The sequence below is a fragment of the Sorex araneus genome, chromosome 4, assembly GCF_027595985.1.
Source record: "Sorex araneus isolate mSorAra2 chromosome 4, mSorAra2.pri, whole genome shotgun sequence".
NCBI lineage: Eukaryota > Metazoa > Chordata > Mammalia > Eulipotyphla > Soricidae > Sorex > Sorex araneus.
The window spans coordinates 78,554,686-78,578,070 of NC_073305.1; the positions used below are offsets into that span (position 1 = coordinate 78,554,686).

Consider the following 23,385-nt stretch of genomic DNA (forward strand, 5'->3'; position numbering starts at 1 on the left):
GGGCGTTCACCCGAACCCCCCTCCTCCAAGGCGCCGGTGCTCGTCGCTGCTCTCCGGAAGGCGGCCTGGGGCGGGGGCGGGGGAGCTCGCGGGGGACGGCGCCTTTGGGGGCTGCTGGGGCCCCGCGTCCCCCGCCGCGCGCATCCCCCGCGGGCCGGGCCGGCGCGCCGCGTCCGTTACAGGCGCGCTCCGACGCGGGCGGCGGGGACCGGGGCCGGGGGCGCGGGCAGGCGGCGATTTCCGGCCCGGGCGCTGGCCCCGGCCCGCAGGTGACAAGGCCAGGAAGGCGGGCAGGGGCTCCGCGGGGCCGGGATTTCCCGTCACCCCCGAGCCGGCTCGGGGGTGGCCCCCTCGGAAGTGTCGCAGGTGCGCGGGGCCGCGAGGCGGGGCGTCGGGGCCGGAGGGGGCGCGGGTGCGGTGTCTGCGACGTTGTCACGGAGAGGGGCCCCCGCCCCGCCCGGGGTGCGCTCCCCATGGACTCGGAAGTTTCTGGCACCCGAGGAGAGGGACGCATTTCTGGGACGTCGATGGCCACGGTTAGAGGGCGTCCCTACCCCCTCGCCCTCCTTAGGGATGTCCTCAAGGTCAGTGACCTGGCCAAGGGCAGAGGTCTGAGAAATTAGCCCAGAAGACCAAGGTCACCCCGAGTGGGCCCCCCCCCCAGGCCCACTCCAGCCCCCTACCTCTACTTAGTTTGAAGTGATGTCTTGTTTATCAAGTTTTTTTTTTTTTGCATTAGCTTTAATATTTTTATTTATTTATTTATTTATTTTGCTTTTTGGGTCACAACCAGCGATGCTCAGGGGTTACTCCTGGCTTTGCACTCAGGAATTACTCCTGGCGGTGCTTGGGGGACCATATGGGATGCCGGGGATCGAACCCGGGTTGGACGCGTGCAAAGCAAACGCCCTACCCGCTGTGCTATCGCTCCGGCCCCAGCTTTAATATTTTTAAATAGAGCTTTGAGATACTATTTATCTTAATTATTGAGGGTTGGGGTCAGAGATAGTACAGCTTGCCTGGTGCCTGGCTAACCCAGGTTCAATCCCCCACACTCCATATGGACCCTGGAATCCCTCCAGGAGTGCTCCCTGAGCACAGCCCTGAGTGAGCCCTGAGCACTGCCTAGTGCAGCCTTCCAAAATATTACTGAGGGGTTTTGGGTTTGGGGGCCACGCCCAGTGGTGCTCAGGGATCACACCTGGTGGGGCACTATATGAGATTCTGGGAATTGAACCACCTCAGTGTATCCAAGGCAAGTGCCTTAACCACTGAGCTTCCATCTCTCCAGCCCCAGTTACTGAGTTGTTTTTTGCTTGTTTGTTTTTTTTTCTTTTTGGGTCACACCCAGCGATGCTCAGGGGCTACTCCTGGCTCTGCACTCAGGAATTAACCCTGGCGGTGCTCAGGGGACCATATGGGATGCTGGGAATCAAACCCAGGTCGGCCGCATGCAAGGGAAACACTGACCTCGCTATGCTATCGCTCTAGCTCCCATGAGTTTTATTTTTAACACTCCTCAGGCAGATGTCTCAGGGGCTCCTCCCTAGTCCCAGCCCTGGCACAAGGCCTTGGAAATAAAGTTCCAAACACAACTGAGAAGCTACAAACACCTTAGACATGTGGAGGGCGGCCAACACCTGGAGAGGGGGGGAAGGAGCTGGTGGAGGCGGGGCTTGGGGGATGGAGGCAGGAGCAGGGAAATTGGGGGGAACCACAGTCTTAAAACTGGGGGCTGGAGGATAGCAGAGCGGTCGAGCAGGAGGCCATGAGTTCGATCCCTGGCATCACCCCGCATGACTGTGTAGTCCCAGTGACACAAGCAAGTGATCCCAGATACACAACAACGAAGTGTGTGTGACCCGGATCATTGCAACAGCTCCCAAGGGAGGAGGAGAGAACTGAGGGTGCTGGGGAACCTGTTCATCGTCCTCCAGGTGAAGGAACCGGGGACGGGGTGGGGGTGGGGGGGGTGATCCTGGCAGGCAGCGAGCAACAGGCGTGCCAGGCTTGGCTAGGAAAACTCCCCACATAGGAAGTGTGTGAGTTGGGGGCCCTGAGCTGTCCACCAGGGGGCCCTGGGCACCCACAACAACTGGGTCCAGGGAGGCAGCTCGGGAGGGGTGTGGGTGCTGGCTGGGGGCCCAGGCAGGGTGACTGCCAGATGGGCTCCTCTCCAGCAATAACAGCCCTGGCCACTGCCATGCCAATATTGAACAGGCCGGCCGCCGAGGGGGCGGGGAGGAGAACTGCCTTTCCCTGCCCTGCCAGGACCCTCACCACTTCCCTCCAGCTTCTTTCCCCGTCCAGCCCCCTCTGCACACAGCTGTGGCCTCTGACCACTCAGACCTGCCACCCCCACAGGAGACAGGAAATGAAGTGGGAAGAGAGACTGGGGCCAAGGAAGAGGGGAGAGGAAGAGAGAGAGAGTCTGGACAAACACAGGATAGGAAGGGACTGGGTAGGAGGTCCAGACGCGAAGCGGCTCCTAGGAAAACACCACCAGACCCATCTTCCTGCCCTCTGTTTGGATAAGGCTGAGGCTGACTGTGTGTCATGATCTGTGGGGACCCAGTGCCTGCAGGCTTGAAAACAGGCCTTCTGGAACAGCCTGGCGTCTGCTGACCTTAAGTATAAAAGCTGTTGCTTCCCCCCCCCAGGGCCCTGTTCTCTGGGGAGAGGGTGTGACTCCTGAGGACTTTAGTACCGCTAATTGTTAATTAGTGTCTGTGGCTTCTCCGGGGCTGCCGGGCTGCCACACTCAGGGGTAGTTGCAGGGTGGAGAAGAGAGCTTGGGTTTTCACTCGGCATCTTTCCAGCCTTTGGATTTTCCTCTAGCAACCACAACTGCTAGAGGGGAAGTAATGCCCCCCCCCCAAGTTTATTGTCTGACTAAAAGGAAGGGATTCTGGGGCTGTGGAGACACTGTCACTGTTGTCCCATTGCTCATCGATTTGCTCGAACGGGCACCAGTAATGTCTCCATTGTGAGACTTCTTGTTACTGTTTTTGGCATATATATTATATATATATATTCAATATGTTTTTGGCATATTGAATACGCCACGGGTAGCTTGCCAGGCTCTGCCGTGGGGGTGAGATACTCTCAGTAGCTTGCCGGGCTCTCCAAGAGGGGCGGAGCAATCGAACCCAGATAGCCCGAGTGCAAGGCGAACGCCCTACCCGCTGCACTCTCGCTCCAGCCCGTACAGGAGTTAAAGGCTTGCCTTGCCTGCAGCCAATGCAGGTTTGATCAGTACCATGGACCAAACGCCCTTCACTCTGCAGCGAAGGGGCGAAGGAGGGAGTCTTTGAACCCTTTCTTGGAAATATAGAGGACTGAAGCCCTCTGGGGCACGCGCATCTCCTCAGACAGTGGGGGATATGGGGGTTCTGTCAGGTCACCACTGAACATCTGGTAGGATTTGCACAGGACCTGGAGTTCTTATAGGAGCCATTCCGGTCTCTTGCCATTCCAGTTGTGTCTCTTTTTCCAAAGTTCTGGGTTTAGAGAGAGTGAATCACCAGGCCTGAGGGATAGAACAACAGGTACGGCAATTTGCCTTGCACGAGGCCAACCTGGGTTCAATCCCCAGCATCCCCAGACCCTGCTGGATCCTGACGCACAGAGCCAGGAGGAAAGCAAAGGATGGAAGGAAGGCAAGAGAATCGTGAGCTGAGTAACCCACACAGTGGGCGGTGTGGTGCAGTGCACGCCAATGACCGGGGTTGGGTCCTGTCACCCCATCAGGCTCCCTTCCAGACTGCCAGGAGTGATCCCTGAGTGGAGAGCCAAGGAAGCCCTGAGCATCACCGGGTTTGGCCCAAACATCACCTCCCGATCACTCCCTAAAAAAAGAGTGAATCATAAGGCAGCTATAACCTGTCCCCCCCTCCTCCATCTCCCTCCAAGTGAGCCCGACTGTATATTAGAGCCAGGAATAGGAATCGTGTAGGTCAGAGGGGACTGCCCCTCACCCCCCACACTCCAGGTTCTGGGAGAGCAGTTTCTGGAGAAAGGAAGTACTGTACAAGCTATAGCACTGTGGGGTTCGATCCCCGGCATCCCATATGGTCCCATGAGCACGGCCAGAAATAATTTCTGAGTGCAGAGCCAGGAGTAACCCCTGGGCACCACCTGAGCACGCTCTCAAAAAAAAAAAAAAAAAAAGATGATTCTGTAAAGGTAGGGTGAGCCCCAGAAAAAGAAAAACATATCCTGCACGAGAGAGTGTTAGCACCCAGTATCTGGGGCGTAGGGGCACCAGGGTCTGGAGGGTGGGGACACCCAGTGTCGGGAGCGTGACAGCACCCGGGCGGGCCCGGAGCGTTGCTGGAGCCGCGTGGCCCTCGCGGGCTTGGGCCGGGAGGGGCGGGCCGGGCGCGCGGGCGGGCGGGAGGGCGGGGCGGCGCCGGGAGGGGGCGGGGGCGCGCCGGGGGCGGGCCCGGGCCGGGGTGGGGGCGGGTTTGAAAAGTGCTCGGGCGGGCGGGCGCGGGAAGCTGCTGCGGAGCGCGGAGCGGCGGTAGACGGCTGCTTCCCTGCAGGTGCTGCCGGGGCCCGGGGGACGGGGAGCGGCCGGGCGGAGGGCGCCGCTCCTCGCCGCCCGCGAGGCCGGCCGGGCCGGGCCGGACACTGCGCGGCCGCCGAGGGGGCGCGGGCGCGGGGCGCGGGGGCCGCTAGCGGCGCAGCACGTGGCGCCGCGAACCGGGGCGCGGGGGGACGCTGCGGGGACGCGGGTCGGGGGCCGGGAGCCCACGGCGGCCGAGCTGACCTCCAGCCGGGGCCGCCGACGAGACGGTCGATCTCGATCGATGGTCCAGGAAGGGGCCGCGCTGCGCGGGGAGAGTGGGGATGGGGACACGCGGGCGCGGAGGGCGCGAGGAGCAACCGGCCCTCTCACCCCGACTTTTGTTGACTCTGCTCGTGGCCCCGTTTTTCTCCAGAGGGGACCCTTCCTTCCCCCCCAGTGGAAGGATAAGGACACTCCAGGAGTAGGACAGGTCCCACCCCGCGACGCCTTCACCCACTCCTCTAGGTAGCCTCCAGCCCTCCCATTGTCCTGCCTTCCTGAGCCCCCTCCCCACCCCCGCCCTGAGCCAGGATGCCTGTTGCGGGACGGGGGTGCCTTCCAGTGATGACCTCAACCCCCCAGACCTATACCTTTAGTTAGAGTAGAGCACACCCCCCTTTTAAAAATTTTTTTTTGCTTTTGGACTACATTCCGCAGTGCTCAGGGCTTACGCCTGGCTCTGTTCTCAGGGGTCACTCCTGGTGTACTCTGGGTCCATGTGGGGATGCTGGGGATGGAACCCCAGGGGTAGGCTGAGTGAGGGCAGATGCCTTACCTGCCTTTCTCTTGGCTTCGAACATCATGGGAAACAGCCTCTAGACTTTCCTCCCAACCCCGGAGCTTAGACTATCACTTTTTTTTATTTGTTTGTTTGTATTTTGTTTTTGGGTCACACCCGGCAATGCTCAGGGGTCACTCCTGGCTCTGCATTCAGGAATTATTCCTGGTGGTGCTTGGGGGACCATATGGGATGTTGGGGATTGAACCCGGGTCAGTCACCTAGAAGGCGAGTAAGTGCCCTCCTGGCTGTACTCACTTACATGCCTAAGCATCAGTTTTTTGTTTGTTTGTTTGTTTTACGAGGATGGGTATTGGGCCGCATCCGAAGTGCTCAGGGACTATTCTTGCCTGTGCTTAGGAGTGATGCCCCCTTGCAGTGGTGAGGGACCTCACTGTAGGCGTCAAACCAAGGTTGGCTGCGTGCAGGCAACAGCATCGCCTTCCCTGCCCTCAGCATCTCCTGAAATTGAGCCCTGTTCACTAGCTCTGTGACCTCAGGCAGGTAACACCTTCCCCCCCAAGCCCAGCTGCCCCCATCTCTTTGTGTACTAGCTTCCAGGTGGTTGTGAAGGCAGGGGGGTTGGGTGTCTGCAGGTGCTGGCTGGCCCCATCTGAGCTCCTGGGTGCGGAGAATTCCATGCTTCCAGGGGGGGGGGTTGTCTCCAAGCCGAGGTTCTTGAGCATTGGGTCTCAGGAGCTGGGGCACAGGGAGGGGCACGGTTGGTCGGGTGGCTGCGTGCAAGGGCCCCATCTCGGCAGGCCACGGCCTGGTTTAGAGGGATACCAAATGCTCTGAGCTGGTATCGAATCCCTGGCTGCTGCTGGGCAAAAGAGGGCAAGAACGGAACACCTGGGCTGGCCGGCTCAGTGTCCGGATATGGGCGGGGAGGGAGTGGGGCTGCCCGTAGAGGGGAGGGGGGGACTATGGAGAGCAGGGGTGTAGAGCTGCGGGGGGGGGGGGGGGGGGAGGGCAGGAAGCTGTGCCCCTGTGAGCTCTGTTCTCTCCACCCCGGTCTGGTCTGGGTTGAACCGCACTTGCTCTTTATTGCCAGGAATCTTGCCTGTGGGGCTGGAGGTGCTGTGGTGAGAAGCCGGGGGGATCTCTCCACCCCGCCCGCTGCACACACACTACCCAGGAGAGAGGCTGGGGCATGGGGCCAGGGAGATAATACAGCCGGCAGGGCGCTGTATTGCACACGACCAACCCCGGGTTCGATCCCCCCACACATACATGCCGCATCTCACATGGTCCCCTGAGCTCCGCCAGGAGTAAGCCCTGACCTGAGCCCAGCCTTTCCTGCCCACCCCCACAGGCCTTTGTCCCCTTGCCCCCATCTCTCCAGAAAAATGGGAAACCTTTCCAGGGCCAGGGAAGTAGCTCAGCGGTGGAGCCCGGCCTGCTGTGGGTGATGCCGTGGGTTCCATCCCCTGCAGCCCTTGAGAAAACAGCACTGTCCCTCAGCGCGCGGGCCATGTCCGGCTGGTGAACAGTTGGTAGAAGGATCAGTGGAGTCTTTCACCTCTCTCTGGGGCACTGAGGGAGGCCTGTGGAGTGTCTCAGCCCCGGCCACACCTTTGCCCCCTGAAGAGGCCACTGTCTATAGTAATCTCCCAAGCTGCAGGAGAGGTCTTATCTCCCTGGGATGTGTGTGTGTGTGTCAGTACCAGGTTCTCAGAATGGAGCCACTCCCCTCTGTGTGTGTGTGTGTGTGTGTGTGTGTGTGTGTGTGTGTGTGTGCGCATGTGTGTATGCGAACACGCAAGTGTGTGGGGCATTACCAGGTTCTCAGAAAGGGGCCACTCCCCTCAGCATGTGTGTGCACGTGTGTGTGTGTGTGTGTGTGTGTGTGTGTGTGTGTGTGTGTGTGTGGGCGCGTGGGCACGTTAGGGGGGCATAAGCAGGTTCTCAGAATGGGGCGGCTCCCTTGTGTGTGTGGGGGTACCAGGCTTCTCGGAATGGGGCAGCCCTCAGTAAGGCAGGTGGCTGGGATTCTCTGATATGCCCTGTGCCATGGCTGAGCCTGAGTGAGGGCACTGCACAGCGGCTACCCAGCCTGCCCCTCCCCCAGTCTTCCTCCTGGCAAATGGGAGACCCCAGTGGGGGCAGGGGCCCAGAGCAGCCCGTCTGTGGGGAGAAGCTGTGGGACCAGGGCGAACAGGAGGGGGGCAGTGCTCCGGCCCCTCCGAACTCTCCCTCTAGTTTGGCCTCCAAACGGGGAAGTGAAGCGAGGAGTGAGTCAAGGAGGAAGCGAGGGAGAGGGGTGACTGTGGGCTGGGGGTCAGGGTAGAGCCTGTGTCCCCACACCTCAGTGGGGGCGGGGAGGGCGGTTTTCCTAGAAAACTGGCCTGAACTCGGAAGCCCCGGGGCAGCAGCTGGCAAGGAAGGGCGAGGAGGCCTCCCCTGGGGCTGGGGCCGGGGCGGGTGAGGGGGTCGGGCCTGCAGAGAGGCCACTGGGGAGGAGGCCGGGGCCAGGGGTCTGTTCTGCTGCCTCCCTGCCTCTTTTCCTCTCTCTCTGCGTTCCCCTGGCCCTCCTGCCCCTCTGTCGGCCACCCGTCCCTGACCCCTCTTCCTTGCCTTTGCGGCCTGCCTGGCACCCTCCCGGCCCTTCTCCCTCCCGGCTCCGTGCTTCCACTGTTGGCTCTGCTCACTGCTGGCCTCGCCACCACTGGATAAAAATAGCAGGGGGGCAGCTGCCTGGCCCGGCCGAGAGCCAGGTAGAGGCTCTCCAGCAAGGGGGGGCGCGCGGGGCTGCGAAGCGATCCTGAGAGGCCGGGCCCGGGGTGTGGGGGCACTTCCAGCCGGCTCCCTGGGCTTGTTCGGTCTGCCCTGCCGCCGCCTCCTCCTCCTCCTCCTCCTCCTCCTCCTCCTCCTCCTCCTCCTCCTCCTCCTCCTCCTCCTTGGGAGTCTGTGGGGCGGCCAAGCCAACACGTGGCCTCACACTGCTCTGTCCTCAGCAGGCCTCGGAGGGAGCGAGCTGCCAGCCAGGCGAGACCCAGACTGCCGTCACCATGACAACCAGCCATCAGCCGCAGGACAGGTACTAGGGACCCAGGCTGGGGATTCAGGGGGCTGTGGGTGGGGGCGGGCGGGCCTAGCAGCCAGGTAGCTGTGAGGCAGATCCAGCCTCCGGGCGGGCGCTGGCGGGCAGCTGGGCCGCCCCTCCCTGGCCTGTCAGTGTTTCCACTATTGTTCTCCAGCCCCAGAGCCGCTTCCAACTCCTCCCCCAATGGCTGTGGGGAGAGGTTTGGCAGCACCCGGCCCCCCAGAGCACATCTGGCAGAGCTGCCTCCCCGCCTGGGGGCCAGCGTGGGGCCTCTGCCCTCGAGGACCCTGTCCACGCCGGGCCTTGAGCTGATGGTCCCCGTCTCTGGGGGAGGGGTGTCCCCCCGCCCCCCTAGAGCTGAGCCGGCAGCTGGGGTCACGCACATGTGCCTGGGAGGGAGACGCCTGCTGTTTCATCCAGGGAGCCCAGCGCCCCAGGAAACTGGGAAGGCCCGGCCACAGCGCCAGGCTCCTTCCCTGACCCCCCGCCCACTTCATCTCCATTCCCCTGGCCTTCCTGTGTCCTGCCAGCCCCCAGACCCCTGTAGCTCCGAGCTTGATGTCTGAGACCATTTCCTTCCTGTAAACCAAGAGCGGAGGGTCTTGTCATGGGAGTGGGTTAAGGAGACCGAGTGCAGGCCCCTGCTGGCTCCTGCTGGTGCCCCTCAACCCCCCTGGCTGGACCTCGCCACTTCTGCCTGCCCCCCCTTTGCTGCTCAGCCCCCCCCCCCCGACACACTTGTGCGTCCTGGCCTGGCACTTTGCATTCATTCTGGGCCTCTGAGTCCAGCCCTTAGCTCAGCCTTCACAGTGGGGACATAGAGAAAGTTGGAGGGGGCTCAGACTTGCCTCCTGGGGGCGCTCACCCAAGCTCCGTCCCATCCTGTCTCCTTGCGGCCCTGGACTTCATCCCTGCCAGCTCTGAAAAAGGCAGGGGTGCGTGGGAGAGACTCTGGTAGACCACAGCTCGGACGGGGAGGTGGCAGGGAGCTGGCCCGTCCCACACAGACCCTGCGTGGAGGACTCAGGCGGGCGGCGTCCAGGCCGGAGCCAACAGTGCTTGTTGACCGTCTGGCGCCCCTGATGACTCCCCTAGCCCCAGACCTCCTGGGCTCGCCTCTGTGGTGGCATCTACAAAGCCCGTTCTGTCTGGGCCGGAGGGAAATAGCTCCCTTACCTCACGGCTGCCCTCTCGGGCACTCCGCCCCATGGCCCCGCAGGTCCCAAATGAACCATCGGGGAGGAGTTTGACCTCAGAATCCTGTCTGAGGAGCCACAGAGTTCCTGCCCAGTCATAATCACTTCCAGCCAGCCCGAGGGCGAGGGCTGTGGGACACACATACGGAAGATCATCCTTGCTGTTTGCTTTCTTGCTCCCCCGCCCACCCTGAGCCCTCAGCTGGATTTCCAAAACCACGTCCGGATGTGTGGGTCACACACTTCCCCAGCCTGCTGGGTCCCCCGAGTCTCAGTTGCTGAGCTCCGGGTTCTGTCAGGCCTGTGTTCCCGGTCCCTTCCCCCGCTGTCGCCGCTGTGCCCTTTTCCCTATCTGGGACGCCTCCCCTCCACTTCCACCCGTAGGACAAATGGACAGGGACGCAAACATGGATGCCCTATGCCCTGGGCCCTCTGCAGGCCCTCTGTGTGTGTGCGGGGGGGGGGGGGGGGGGGGAGGGGGGCCTTTCCTGGCTAGCTCCAGCCAGGAGTGGGGGTGGGGGCGGGGGGGGGTCACTGTCCCTGTCTTCCCCACCTCCAGGTACCGAGCCGTGTGGCTCATCTTCTTCATGCTGGGGCTGGGGACGCTGCTCCCCTGGAACTTTTTCATGACAGCCACGCTGGTGAGATGGGCTGGGGGAGGAGGGCCGGGCATGTGGGGCCGAGATCTGCCCCCGTGGACCCAGGAGAGACATCCCGACCCTTGTCTCTGCCACCCCGAAGTATTTCACAAACCGCCTGGACAAGTCCCAGAACATGACCTTGGCCACCCCCACCGCCGCCGATAGCCTGATCAAGAATGCCAGTGGCACCGCGGCCCCTCCGGGCCGGAACTCCCTGAGTGCCATCTTCAACAACGTCATGACCTTGTGTGCCATGCTGCCCCTGCTACTCTTCACCTGCCTCAACTCCTTCCTGCACCAGAGGTGAGCCCCTCCCCGGCCCCCGTGCCTGCTGGCGGGGTCAGGGGGGACCCGTGGCTGAGTCCCCCGCTCTGTGGCAGGGTCTCCCAGTCTGTCCGGATCCTCAGCAGTCTCTTCGCCATCCTGCTGGTGTTCCTTGTCACCGCGGTGCTGGTGAAGGTCCCCATGGACGCGCTGCCCTTCTTCGTCATCACCATGGTCAAGATCACACTCATTAACTGTAAGAAATCCTCCACCTGCATTGTTAGTTAGTTTTTTTTTTTTTTTCACCACTCCTGGCAGTGCTCGGGAGAGTCATTCCTGGCAGTGCTCGGGGGAACCATATAGCACTGGGGCTCAAATCCAGGCTTCCTGCGGGAAAAGTATGTGCAGAAGTTTGTTGGACGTCTCCGGCCTTTCAGACCCACAGGCAGGGGCTGGAGCGACAATACAGCCGGGAGGGCGTTTGCCTTGCACGTGGCTGACCGCAGCTGACCCGGGTTCGATTCCCAGCATCCCATATGGTCCCCTGAGCACCACCAGGAATAATTCCTGAGTGCAGAGCCAGGAGTAACCCCTGTGCATTGCCGGGTGTGACCCAAAAAGCAGACCCACAGGCAGTCCCCGAGGGGCCCAGTCACAGTCCCCCTCTGCCCTGTGGGCCACAGGGATTCCCCTAGGCAGTGAGGGGCCTGCGGAGGCCAGAGAGCTGAGCCGGCGCAGGGCTGAGGCGAGGCTGGGAGCTGAGGCAGGGGGCAAACCTCTCAGCACCAAAGCACAATAGCACCAGCTCAATCAGCAGGTGGGGCACTTGCCTTGCACTTTCGGTCCCTGGCATCCCACAAGGTCCCCCGCGCCTGCCTGAGCCAGGAGTAAGCCTTGAGCAAGGCTGGGGGTATAGCCCAGTGCTCGTGCCCGTGGCACGGGCCCAGCCCAGGGGAGGCCCCGGCTCCACAGGGTCCGTGAGCACCTGGAGGTGTCGCCGCCTCTGGCCCACACTGCTGGGCCCAGGAGCATCACCCGGAGTGGCACCTGAAATGTGAACTCGAGGGGCCGGAGCAGTAGGACAGCGGGTAGGGTGTTTGCACCAACGACCTAGCTTCGATCCCCAGCACCTCACAGGGTCCCCCAAGCCTGCCAGGAGTGATCCCTGAGCACAAGGCCAGGAGTAAGCCCTGAGCACTGCTGGGTGAGCCCGCCAAAACAAAAATAAACATAATTAGAGACCTGTTTTCCCCAGGCCCCAGCACCCGCCCCCTCCCCTGTGGAAGTGAGCCCCCCCGCGCCCCTCTCTGCTGATCACTGCCCTGTCTGTCCCCCCAGCGTTTGGCGCCATCCTGCAAGGCAGCCTCTTCGGCCTGGCCGGCCTCCTCCCTGCCAGCTACACAGCTCCCATCATGAGTGGCCAGGGCCTGGCTGGCCTCTTTGCCTCAGTGGCCATGATCTGCGCCATTGCCAGTAAGTCCTGCACGTCGGTCCCAGTTACCGTGGGGGCAGGGTGCCGGGTTGGGGGGAGGTGGGAGGGGAGGAGTGGGGTGCGACCGTCTCCTCACAGACCCCGCCTGCCCACCCCAGGTGGCTCGGAGCTGGCGGAGAGTGCCTTCGGCTATTTCATCACGGCCTGTGTGGTCATCGTCCTGACCATTATCTGCTATCTGGCTCTGCCGCGGCTGGTGAGCACAGGAAAAAGCCTGGCGGGGAGGGGGGGTGCTCCAGTGCTCTGATGTGCTCTGATGTGCTGGTTCTGGAGATGCACCTGATAAACTCCATTCCCCATCGCCCCGCCCGCCCGGATAGGAATTCTACCGGTACTACCAGCAGCTGAAGCTCGAGGGTCCCGGGGAGCAGGAGACGAAGTTGGATCTCATTAGCAAAGGTCTGAGCGCCCACAGAGGCCGGGGACGGGGGTGTCTGGTCCTGGGCAGGAGGTCCTGGGAGAGGTCAGCAGCACGCTGGTGGCCTGCACCCTGGTGCTGGGGAGGAGGAGAGGGTGATGGGGCCAGTGTCCACCCCCAGCTCGCCCGCCCGCCCCCCGCCCCATGGGGACGCTGGTATCATGCGTTGCTCTGCGCTTCCCACAATGTCACCCCGCAGGAGAGGAACCAGGACCGGGCAAAGAGGCCAGAGGCTCGGCCCCGAACTCCCACCCCGTCAGCAAGAGTCACTCCGTCCTGGCCATTCTCAGACACGTACGTGGAGCAGGGCGCCCGCCCTCTGCTGTTCTTCCTCTCTTCCACCCCCCACCCCCGGCCATGCTCCTGGCTCTGTGTTGTCTCTGTCGCTGTCCCTCTGTCCCTCACATGTGTGCACGCACCTTGGGGGAACTGGGCTTCTCGCTTCTGGGTTCTTCCTCGCCGGGTGGTTGTCTTGAAGACACGGCCTGTTCCCTCCCTCCCTCCCTCCCTCCCTCCCTCCCTCCCTCCCTCCCTCCCTCCCTCCCTCCCTCCCTCCCTTCCTTCCTTCCTTCCTTCCTTCCTTCCTTCCTTCCTTCCTTCCTTCTTCTTTCTCTCTTTTTCTCTCTTTCTCTTTCCTTCCTTTCCTTTCTTATTTTCTTTTATTATTTTTATTTATTTATTTATTTATTTGCTTTTTGGGGTCACACCCGGTGATGCACAGGAGTTACTCCTGGCTCTGCACTCAGGATTTACCCCTGGTGGTGCTCGGCGGACCATATGGGATGCTGGGAATCGAACCCGGGTCGACCGTGTGCAAGGCAAACGCCCCTCCCTTTCTTGCAGATCTCAGTCCCGGCTTTCTCCGTCTGCTTCATCTTCACTATCACCATTGGGATGTTTCCCGCCGTGGCTGCTGAGGTCCGCTCCAGCATTGCGGACAACCACGCCTGGAGTGAGGACCCCCAGGGTTTGGGGGTGGGGGCTGTGCTACATGGGCTGGCGCAGGCCTCAGAGAGGGAGAGCCTGGGCCGCTGGCTCCTCGGCGCAGCTTTCCTGATCCATCGGCCCTTCCCCGCCTCTGGAAGCAGCTTTTGCTGATTGCAGTGTTTCCGGTGAGGGTCAGGATTGCCGGATCTGCCCGTGTGGGTCCGGTAACGGTCCCCCGATCTCTTCCTTTTCTAGATAATTATTTCATTCCTGTGTCCTGTTTCTTGATTTTCAATGTCTTTGACTGGCTGGGCCGGAGCCTCACAGCTGTGTGCATGTGGGTAAGTGAAATAAGGGGGCACCGAGGGGCTAGGGAGGCGGGACAGTGGGGAGGGCTCTTGCCTTGCATGTGGATGACCTGGCTTCAATCCCCAGCACCCAGTGTGGTCCCCCAGATCCTTCAGAGGTGATCCCTGAGAACAGCCAGGAGTAAGACCTGAGCACTGCCGGGTGTGGTCCAGTATTTTAAGGGAAAGGGGGCAGGAGCATCGAACTCTCAGGAGAGGCCGGAGTATGCAGCCCGACAGGCGAGGAAGGGAAGTCCTGGGCCAGGGAGATGGTGCCAGGCGTGGGCATCTGCCTTGCGTGCAGCTCAACACAGTTCAATCTCCAGCATCATGTATTACCCCCGCAAGCACTGCCAGAAGTGATCCCTGAGCTCAGCAGGGGTAAGGCGCCCCCTGGTTTAGCCCAGAGCCACTCCCGCTCCACTCCTCTCCTCCCCACCCCCCAAACACAAAAAGACTAAGATCTCAGCAGTAGCCTAGTGGAGGAACCATGCTCAACTTAAAAACAGAGACTTAGGGGCCGGAGCAATAGCACAGCGGGGAGGGCGTTTGCCTTGCTACTCGGCCGACCTGGATTCGATTCCCAGCATCCCGTATGGTCCCCAGAGCACTGCCAGGAGTAATTCCCGAGTGCAGAGCCAGGAGTAACTTCTGTGCATCGCTGGGTGTGACCAAAAAAGCAAAAAAATGACAAAAAAGAGACTTAATCTTTCATAAATACATCACTGTCACTTGTGTTCTTGTCATCCCATTGCTCGATTTGCTGGAGTGGGCACCAGTAACGTCTCCATTGTGAGACTTGTTACTGTCTTTGGCATATCAAATACGCCAGGGGTAGTTTGCCAGGCTCTGCCATGCAGGCGAGATACTTTTGGTAGCTTGTCAGGTTCTCTGAGAGGGATGGAGGAATAATCGAACCCGGGTCGGCCATGTGCAAGGCAAACGCTCTACCCGCTGTGCTATCCGGCTTGCGCTTCATAAATACATAGAGTACAAGTCTTGATGTACACTGGAATATGTCTGTATGTACACACACAGGGCACAACGGGTCCGTAATCACACCATTTTGTTCACCATCAGGGTTTGGGGTTGGGGGGACACACCCAGTGGTGCTTAGGGCTTATTCCTGGCTCTGTACTCAGGGGTCAGGCCGGGCTGGCTCAGGGGACCATATGGAGTGTCAGGGATTGAGCGCGAGTGAGCCATGTGCAAGGCTTGCACCCTTCCAGCCTTGCCATCACTCCAGTCCCTGGTCACCTTCGCTTTGTTGGAAAACTAAAGGTGGGGGCTGGAATGGTCATACAGCGGCTCAGGTCCTTCCCCTCACATGTGGGCAACCAGGTTCACTGCCCAATACCGTAGGCGTGATCCCTGGGGCGCAGTGCCAGGAGTAAGCCCAGAGCGCCGCTGGGTGGGCCCCAAACACAACTGTTTCTTTAACGAGGACTAAACAATCCTAGTCAGTGTCGAATGCCGACATTCTTTGAGGAGCTGCTTGTGTTGTGTGTGATTTCACTTCAGCCCCAGTTTCCACTAGTTGTTGTTAATGAAGACTTAGCTGTCTATACTGTCTGTGCGTCACCCATATCGAGATATCTGTGGGGGCTGGAGCAGTAGCACAGCGGGGAGAGCGTTTGCCTTGCACGCACGTGGCCAACCCGGGTTCGATTCCCAGCATCCCATATGGTCCCCTGAGCACTGCCAGGAGTATTTCCTGAGTGCAGAGCCAGGAGTGACCCCTGTGCATCGCAGGGTGTGACCCAAAAAGGAAAAAAAAAAAAAGATCTGTGAGCTGGGGAGATAGCTCAAGGGAAGGAGCATATGACCACCACATGCCTGCATGGGACCCCCAGCCCCATATGGACTGCTGAAGCACCCAAGCATTAACCTGTCAGCATTACCCTCCCCCCACTCCACCCAACACTCACATTCACAAGCACACACACCCGGCCAAGCATTGCCTGGGAAAGCCCCCTAGTCGGGGCCGGGAGGAGATGTACAGAAAGTCCCATCATCTTCCAATCAGGCCTGCACACGTTCTCCAGCCAAGCTCTAAAATTCGTGTTCAGAGGGCCAAGAGAGATAGTAAGCAGGGAGGGCACTGTCCTTGCATGCGGCTAGCTGGCCCAGGTTCAATCCCTGGCATTCCATATGGTTCTCCCAAGCACCACCCAGTGAGTGCTGAACCAGGAGTGGCCCCTGAGCATTGCTGGGTGTGGCCCCCCAAATAAAATAAAAGTTCCTACTCAGATCACGAGTGGCCCCCCTCGGGGGCTCTGGGACCCGGTAGGGTTGGGCTGAATCACTGCTCGCTGTCCCTGCAGCCCGGGAAGGACAGTCTCTGGCTGCCGGGCCTGGTGGTGGCCCGGGTGGCTTTCGTGCCCCTCCTGCTGCTGTGTAACGTCCAGCCGCGCCACTACCTGCCCGTGGTCTTCGAGCACGACGCCTGGTTCATCTTCTTCATGGCCGCCTTTGCCTTCTCCAACGGCTACCTTGCCAGCCTCTGCATGTGCTTCGGGCCCAAGTGAGTGGATGCCTCGGCAGCTCGAGCCCCGTGTTGGAGCTCGGGGTTCCCGGGTTGAGAGGACGCCTGAGGGGCCCCCCAGCTAATGCAGGGGGGATGCAGGGGGGCCGGGTGGGCTGTCCAGGCTTTCCTAGGGTGGACAAGGAGCCAGACCGGGTGGAAAGCAGGGTGGTGGCGCTGAATCCGGTACCCCAGCAGCTCTGGGCCGGCCTGTGGTGGGGGGGTCCTAAAGTGCCCCTGCCCCACTCTGCAGGAAAGTGAAGCCGGCCGAGGCCGAGACGGCGGGAGCCATCATGGCCTTCTTTCTCTCGCTGGGCCTGGCACTGGGGGCCGTCTTCTCCTTCCTGTTCCGGGCGATTGTGTGACCGTGGATGGACAGACGAGAGGACTGTATGGACCGCCTGCTTCGCCCTTCCTCCCAGGGATGGGCAGGAGCACCCTGGACACTTCTCGTCTAGCCACTTCTGCTTTCTCGCAGCCTGTGCTGGGCCACAGGAGGTACACTGGACGGGGCATTGGGGGGGGGGGGGGTGACTCGGAGAGTCGGAGGAAGGGCCGTTGTCTGGAGGACCCCACACGTACAAGGCTGTCGCTGAGGCCTGTCTGAACAGCGCAGCAGAGGCGAGGCAGGCTGAACGTGTATCTGTCCATCCAAACGCTGAGTGCCAGGACTGTTCGAAATGTCCCATCGGATATTTCCCTCCCCGCGCCCCCTCCCCCTGCCTGGTTCCTATCCATCACGCACCCCTTACAGTTGTCATTTTACTGCCTTTTTTATACAAGACAGAAACCAGGTGCCTTGGGAGGCTCTCTGATGATTAAATAAACCTTTTTTTTTTCCTCCATGGCTGCCCGTGTCCTCCATCCCCGAGAGGACAGAGATGGCAGGAGGGCAGCCTAATCTGGGGAAGGGGAGGAGTGGCGAGCCTGACCCGGCTGGGCCTTGGCCAGCGCTGGGCCCAGGTCCAAGTTGGTGTGGGCTGGAAGGGCGAGGCAGGCCGAGGGGGTGTCTAGAGTTGTCCCTGGGGCCCCTGAGGGGCTGCAGTGCCACCTGCTGGGGAGACCAAGGAGCGACAGGCCAGGAGCCGGGACGCCCAGATTCTTCACCAGGCAAAGCCATCCTGGGCTGCTCCGCCCCTCCTCCCACAGGGCTGGAGATGGAGACGACACCCCCTCTATCCTGTGTTCTCGCTGTCCTGCGACCTCGGGGCCAGGAAAGCTGGGCAGAGCTGGCCGTGCTCCCACACCCTGGGCAGGAAGAGGCAGCGGCCTGTGGGTCTGCCCCCACCTGGCTCTCGGCCCTGATGCCCAGACGCGGCCTCTCGGGGAACAAGGGGCCTATGTGTCTTGGACTAGAAACGGAACCCCTGCCGCTTCTTTTCCCTGGGGAGGGACAGGATCGAGTGAGACCCCGCCCCACCTCTGGCCGACCGTCTCAAAAACCTGCCTGCCTGCAGCCAGAGTACAGCAGGGAAGGCACCTGCCACCTCCGAGGCCCACCCCAGTTTGGTGCTCAGCAGACCCCAGAGCACCACCAGGAGTGACCCCTGAGCACAGCCAGCTTTGGCCCACTGCCCCGCCCCGCCCCGCCCGCCAAGACTGCTGGATAGGAAGTGGAAACTGGTGGGTGGCCACTGCCTCGACTCCCCTGGCCCTCAGAGCAGGCGGCTGCTCCCGCTGCACAGCCCCCACTGCTCACGGGTCCCTGACCTCGGGTCACTCCAGGGTTGGCATCTCTGGTAGGACTTTGCTCTCGCTTCAATTTAATGGAACCCTTAAGACCTCGTTCAAGGCCATGAGCACATTTTCAAAGCTCTTTGAGCTCTGAAATCTTACAGTCTTTAGGAAGTTCTCGTATAGGGGCTGGAGAGACAGCACGGTGGGTAGAGTGGTCTCTGCACACAGCCAACCTAGCTTCAATCCCAGCATCATAGGTGGTCCCCAAACCTCACCTCTGAACCTTGCAAGGTGTGACCCAAACTCTTATAGCCTCCCCCGCTCCCCATCATGGATCAGGAAGTGGCATCTGGTTCCTGTCCAGCCAGGGAAATTCTCTAACCAGTGGAAAACAAGGGAATACCTTTCAGATTTAAAAAGAAAGTGGGGCTGGAGCGATCGCACAGTGGGTAGGGTGTTTGCCTTGCACGTGGCTGACCCAGGATCAATTCCAGCATCCCATACGGTCCCCCAAGCACCGCCAGGAGTAATTCCTGAGTGCATGAGGCAGGAGTAAACCCTGTGCATCTCCGGGTGTGACCCCCCCCAGAAAAAATGGGGGCGCTCTGAGTGTTCACTAGTATTCACCGTGTGGCCTGGAGGTGGATGGGCTGCAGCAAACCTGGACCTGACTTCCCTCCCACTGGACAATCCTGAGAGACTGGGCTCCTGAGCACCTCCAGGGCCCTGGTCTCATCCCCATTCCTGCTTGGCCTCCTCCAGCCCATCCCACACAGGGCCACGGAAGAATCGAAACATTCAGGCACACTCAGGTCCTGCCAGAGCATGCCAAACTGGCAAGCCCTTTCGTGGGGCTCCGCCACAAGCAGTGTGTTAAGGGAGGGCCTCCGCTCTGCGCCTCCCGCTGCCACTGTGCCTCGTATCTGCTGCCTCCCGGGCAGCCTGAATGCCTCATCTGTCTCCGAGGTCTGTGCTCACGGGGGAGGCACCGGGGGAGGAGTGGGTGTCTCCACGCCAGCCACCGAGGGAAGGAGGGAGAAACATCTAGATCACAACCACCGCTTTCTGAGTTGAAGGGGATGTTGCAGAGAATCATGAGGCTCTTTTTCTAAAATGTTTTCTTTGGGGGAGCACTACCTGCACTCCGCTTGCTAAGCATCAGGCCTTTGGAGCTTTCAGCAGCTCCCCCATGCTTTCTCATGCCAGCGCCCCAAACATAGGCTCATCATTCCTCTGACCTCAGTGCTACCACCTGGAAACACGAGTGGGGCTTAGTATCAAGTCCCAGGAGCAGGGAAATAGCTGGAAATTTCCAGGGCACGATACCATGCCCAAGGTCCTGAGTTCAGCACACAGGCCGCCCCTAGCACCTCCGGTTATGACCCTAATTGGCTGCCAGTCTTTTTTTTTTTTTTTTTTTTTTGCTTTTTGGGTCACACCTGGCAATGCACAGGGGTTACTCCTGGCTCTGCACTAAGGAATCACCCCTGGCAGTGCTCAGGGGACCATATGGGATGCTGGGAATAAAACCCATGTCGGCCTCGTGCAAGGCAAACGCCCTACCCGCTGTACTATTGCTCCAGGCCCTTGGCTGCCAGTCTTGCAAAACATAATTCTGAATCCTGGTATTTATCAGTTAAGACCCACAGCTAGGCTGAGTGTAGCCGGGAGTGAGGTAGGCGCTAGGGCAAAATGAGCTGTTGGGTTTCCTGCCTGCCGCTGTAGTAATGGCTTCCGACCACAAGCCAGCGCTGTGTACGCAACATTATCCGCGGGAGGCCGGTCTCTATGGCCTCCTGATTCTGCCCACACTTTGCTTCCTCCGAGTGGAGAGCTCGGCCCAACCATTGCCCAAGTATTCTTGCTTCTGTCATGACTTGCTCCTGTCCATGCTCCTTCATTCTCTGACTTTTTTTTTGGGGGGGTCACACCCGGCGATGCACAGGGGTTACTCCTGGCTCATGCACTCAGGAATTAACTCCTGGCGGTGCTCAGGGGACCATATAGGATGCCGGGAATCAAACCTGGGTCAGCCGCGTGCAAGGCAAACGCCCTACCCGCTGTGCTATTGCTCCAGCCCATTCTCTGACATTTCTAACCCGAGGTGCCAGACGCCGTTCAGCAGCTGGCCTCCCCGGGGTGGCTGCCACGGGAACCTAGTTCCCTCCTGTTTCATATTTTATTTAGTTTGGGGGTAGACTTGGTGGTGCTCAGAGGCTAATCCCCTTTCAGGGGACCGTGTGCTGCTGGGGGGATCAAACCCAAGTCTCCCTGCATGCAAAGCATGCGCCCTTTGAGCTTTTAGAAAAACTAAACACCCCTGCAGAATCAGTGGTCATGGAATTGGGGAGGGAAAGGGGAAAATCTGCAGTCATTCAGAGAAGTGAAGTCTTGTTTTCTGTTTCCTTGGTGATACTTATCTGCAGATCCTTTGGGCTGAATATGGAAAGAGCATAATTAAGGTATATGATGGGGAAGGGGTGGTGTTTCATAGGAAAGTTCCAATTATTAGAAAATATTCCTTAGAATATTATACAGTGAGAGAGATATTACAGGGGTTAGGCACCTTCCTTGCCTGTGGCTGACCTGTGGTTCCCAGCACCCCATCCATATGGTCCCCAGAGCCTGCCAGGAGTGATCCCGAAGGGCAGAGCCAAGAGTAAGCCCTGAACGCTGCTGGGTGTGGCCCCCCAAACACATCCATCCATGACAGTCATTCAATATGGATGTGAACAGAGAAGTGCACAGTCATTTTAAAGAGACAGCCCTGGTCCGGCCCGCAGCCCTTGAGGCCAAGCTGATGAGGGGGAAGTCTGGCCTGCAGAACTGACAAGGTTCCTGGGGCACGTCTCTAGTCAGTGATGACGGGGACTTGCCATGGGCTGGACCCCCAGTGCCCTTCCTTAACCATGGAAACCTTAGCTTGGGTTTCCATTAGCTCACCTCCACATGACCTGGCTCCGGCTCCGTGCCCCCGCCCCTGCCCTGCCCTCCTCCCCCCAGGGAAAGATGTGTCACTCAGACCCCCTCTATGCCTCAGCAGGCCTCCGTGACCCTGAGCCAGTTGGCATTCTCCTCCCAGATGGTTGGGTGTGTGCTCAGTGAGTCAGCACGACCTCACAAAGCCGGGGCCTGTGCCCCAGCCCTTCACCCGTGCTCGGGGCTGGCATTTCCACTCTGAGCTACGAGTCCCTCTCGGGCTTGAGCAGGGTACCAGCTGCGGCCGCACACCTACTCACCCCCTCTGTCCTGCACGCTGCCGACCCGGGTTTGATCACCGGCATCCCGTACGGTTCCCCCGGAGCACCGCCAGGAGTGATTCCTGAGTGCAGAGCCAGGAGTCACCCCTGAGCATCGCCGGGTGCGGCCCAAACTCCTCTCCCCAAACTCCCCTGGCCCCCCAAAACCAAAAGATGGGGCTCTCTGTGTCTATGAGCTTTCAAAGGAAATGAAGGGGCGTCTCGGGGCAGGGCCCGGATACGGCAGGCGACCTAAAGATAACAGCCCGCCGGGCTCCCCTCCCCCGCACCTCCGGCGCTCGGAAGCTTCGAGAACCTCTTCTCCCCTACGCCCGCCGTTTGTCCAGCGCGCTACCGCCTGGGTCCCAGCTGGACGTGCAGGGCCGGCGAGGACCGGGGCGCTCCGGCGCAGCCCCGCTCAGCGGCTGGGGGTGGGGTGACGTCATCCGTGCCGTGCGCCCCCTAGCGGGAGCGCGGGCCCTGCGCTCGGCCCGGACTCCGGGCTGGTGGGGACCAGCCCTCAGGTGCTCACCTCCCCCCGCCTCCCCCGAGAGCCTGGGTGACCTTGAACCGGGCGTTTTTCCATCTCCGAGCTGCTCATCTGTAAAGCTGGAGTGAGCACGTGCGCTGTTTACCTCCCTGGCTGCAGAACTCCGCGGAGACAAGCCCGGATTACTCCGACCTGCTGCTTCCGAGCACCCTCCTACGTACATCTTTGGTCCTTGCTAAACCCTTTATTGTTTTCGTTTTGTTTGGGGGCCACACTCGGCATTACTCAGGGCTACTCCCGGCTCTGCTCAGGAATTACTCGTGGCAGTGCTCGGGGGCACCCTATGGGTTGCTGGGGATAGAACCCGTGGTTTGCCCTACCCACTGCGCTATCACTCCGGCCTCCTGGTATGCCCTTTTACTCTAGAAAACCAAGGCTCAAAAAGCTAAAGGGTGGAGAAAAGAATCCGTACCGCAGAGCACCAGGTAAACTGCTTTTTCACCCCTACACCTGCTCTCCCTCCACTCCACCCCATCTCTCACCTTCCTTCCTTGCCCCCAGGCAGCCCAGAGACTGCCCTGTTCCCAAGCCTCAGAAACTGAATTCTGTCCTGTCCTTCCAAGCTGACAGCAGCAATCTTTGATTCCTCAGACCCCACAGGCCTACCACAGCCCTGCCGGCCCCTTATCTAGGTGCGGGTCTGCCAGTGAATGACCCAGAAATCCAGTCCATTGAGGGAGTGCCTTGTACCTTGGCGGGACAGGTAGTAGGCAGAACAGTGAAGTAGGTCACTGTTGTTTGTGGTGCCACCTGCCCCCCACTTCCCTGCCTCTAGCCTGTACCAGCTCAAACACTCAGGCCTTTGTTTGGGGGTCACACCCAGCAGTGCTCAGGAGCACCTGAGAGGTGCTGGCGGGGGGGGGGGGGGTGGTACTGTGCAGTGCCAGAACAAAGACTCTTGCATGCAAAGCAGGCTCCCAGCCCTCTGGGGCGGTTACACATTCTTAATTACAGGGAGGGAGCCTGCCACACTGTGTCCAATTTGGGGGCCAGGCTGGGAGGACTCGACTGTCCCTTAGGCTGTTGATCACATCTCCTTAGAAAGTCCAAACACAATCCTATGGGTATGAACAGAGCAGATCACCTGGGAAGCTTCATTTGCAAATCCAGAATGGCTATACCTGGTCAGAGCTGGCGCGTGATATTTGTTCAGTCCGAGGCACTGAGACAGGAGAAAGTTATGACATGGAAGGTCCAGGTTCTCTCAGACCTGTGACAAAGGTAGAGAGCCCTGAAATCTCCTTTTATTACCATCCTACCGTCCATACTCTAAAGGGCTCAATACAGTGATGGCATCAAAAGTTACAGAAGGAACATTGAGGCAGGCAAAGCATGGATTGTTTCCATGTCTGTGCTGGCAGGGCATTCTGGCCTAAGGAAAGAGATACAAAACCTAAACCGAAACCTTTCTTGGCCTACAAGTATTTGAGTTTGTATCCTAAAGACATGGCTGGGCAGCCACCTGAACTCTACATCCCAAAGACAAACTGGGCCGCCACTGAAATTTGCATCCCAAAGACTAGGCTGGGCCAGAGCTCGGAATCTACTAGTCAAAGAAAATCTGGGCTTCTGTGAAGGAGGTAAAAACTGACTCTTTCAATATACTGAAATTCATGAAGTTATTTACTGAAGGTGGGCTTGAGCGATAGCACAGTGAGTAGGGCGTTTGCCTTGCATGCAGCCCATCCGGGTTCGATTCCTCTGTCCTTCTCGGAG

At 60.0% G+C, this 23,385-nt stretch overlaps 1 protein-coding gene across 3 annotated transcripts; it reads left to right on the forward strand.

The window, feature by feature from the left end:
• The first annotated feature begins 341 nt into the window (after positions 1–341).
• On the forward strand, positions 342–17,044 carry SLC29A1 (solute carrier family 29 member 1 (Augustine blood group)). 3 transcript variants are annotated; one of them, XM_055135689.1, is made up of 13 exons: positions 342–366; positions 8,309–8,388; positions 10,150–10,231; positions 10,332–10,534; positions 10,612–10,751; positions 11,834–11,968; positions 12,086–12,183; positions 12,308–12,386; positions 12,605–12,699; positions 13,249–13,357; positions 13,588–13,673; positions 16,004–16,203; positions 16,457–17,044. In XM_055135689.1, the coding sequence occupies exons 2-13, from the start codon at positions 8,360–8,362 to the stop codon at positions 16,566–16,568; spliced, it is 1,368 nt and encodes a 455-aa protein (XP_054991664.1). In that variant the 5' UTR covers positions 342–366; positions 8,309–8,359; the 3' UTR covers positions 16,569–17,044. The 3 variants fall into 3 exon arrangements, with proteins under 3 accessions (XP_054991664.1, XP_054991662.1, XP_054991663.1); XM_055135687.1 differs by lacking the exon at positions 342–366 and adding an exon at positions 4,477–4,544; XM_055135688.1 differs by lacking the exon at positions 342–366 and adding an exon at positions 4,493–4,544 and having other exon boundaries at positions 8,306–8,388.
• The last annotated feature ends 6,341 nt before the right edge of the window (positions 17,045–23,385 follow it).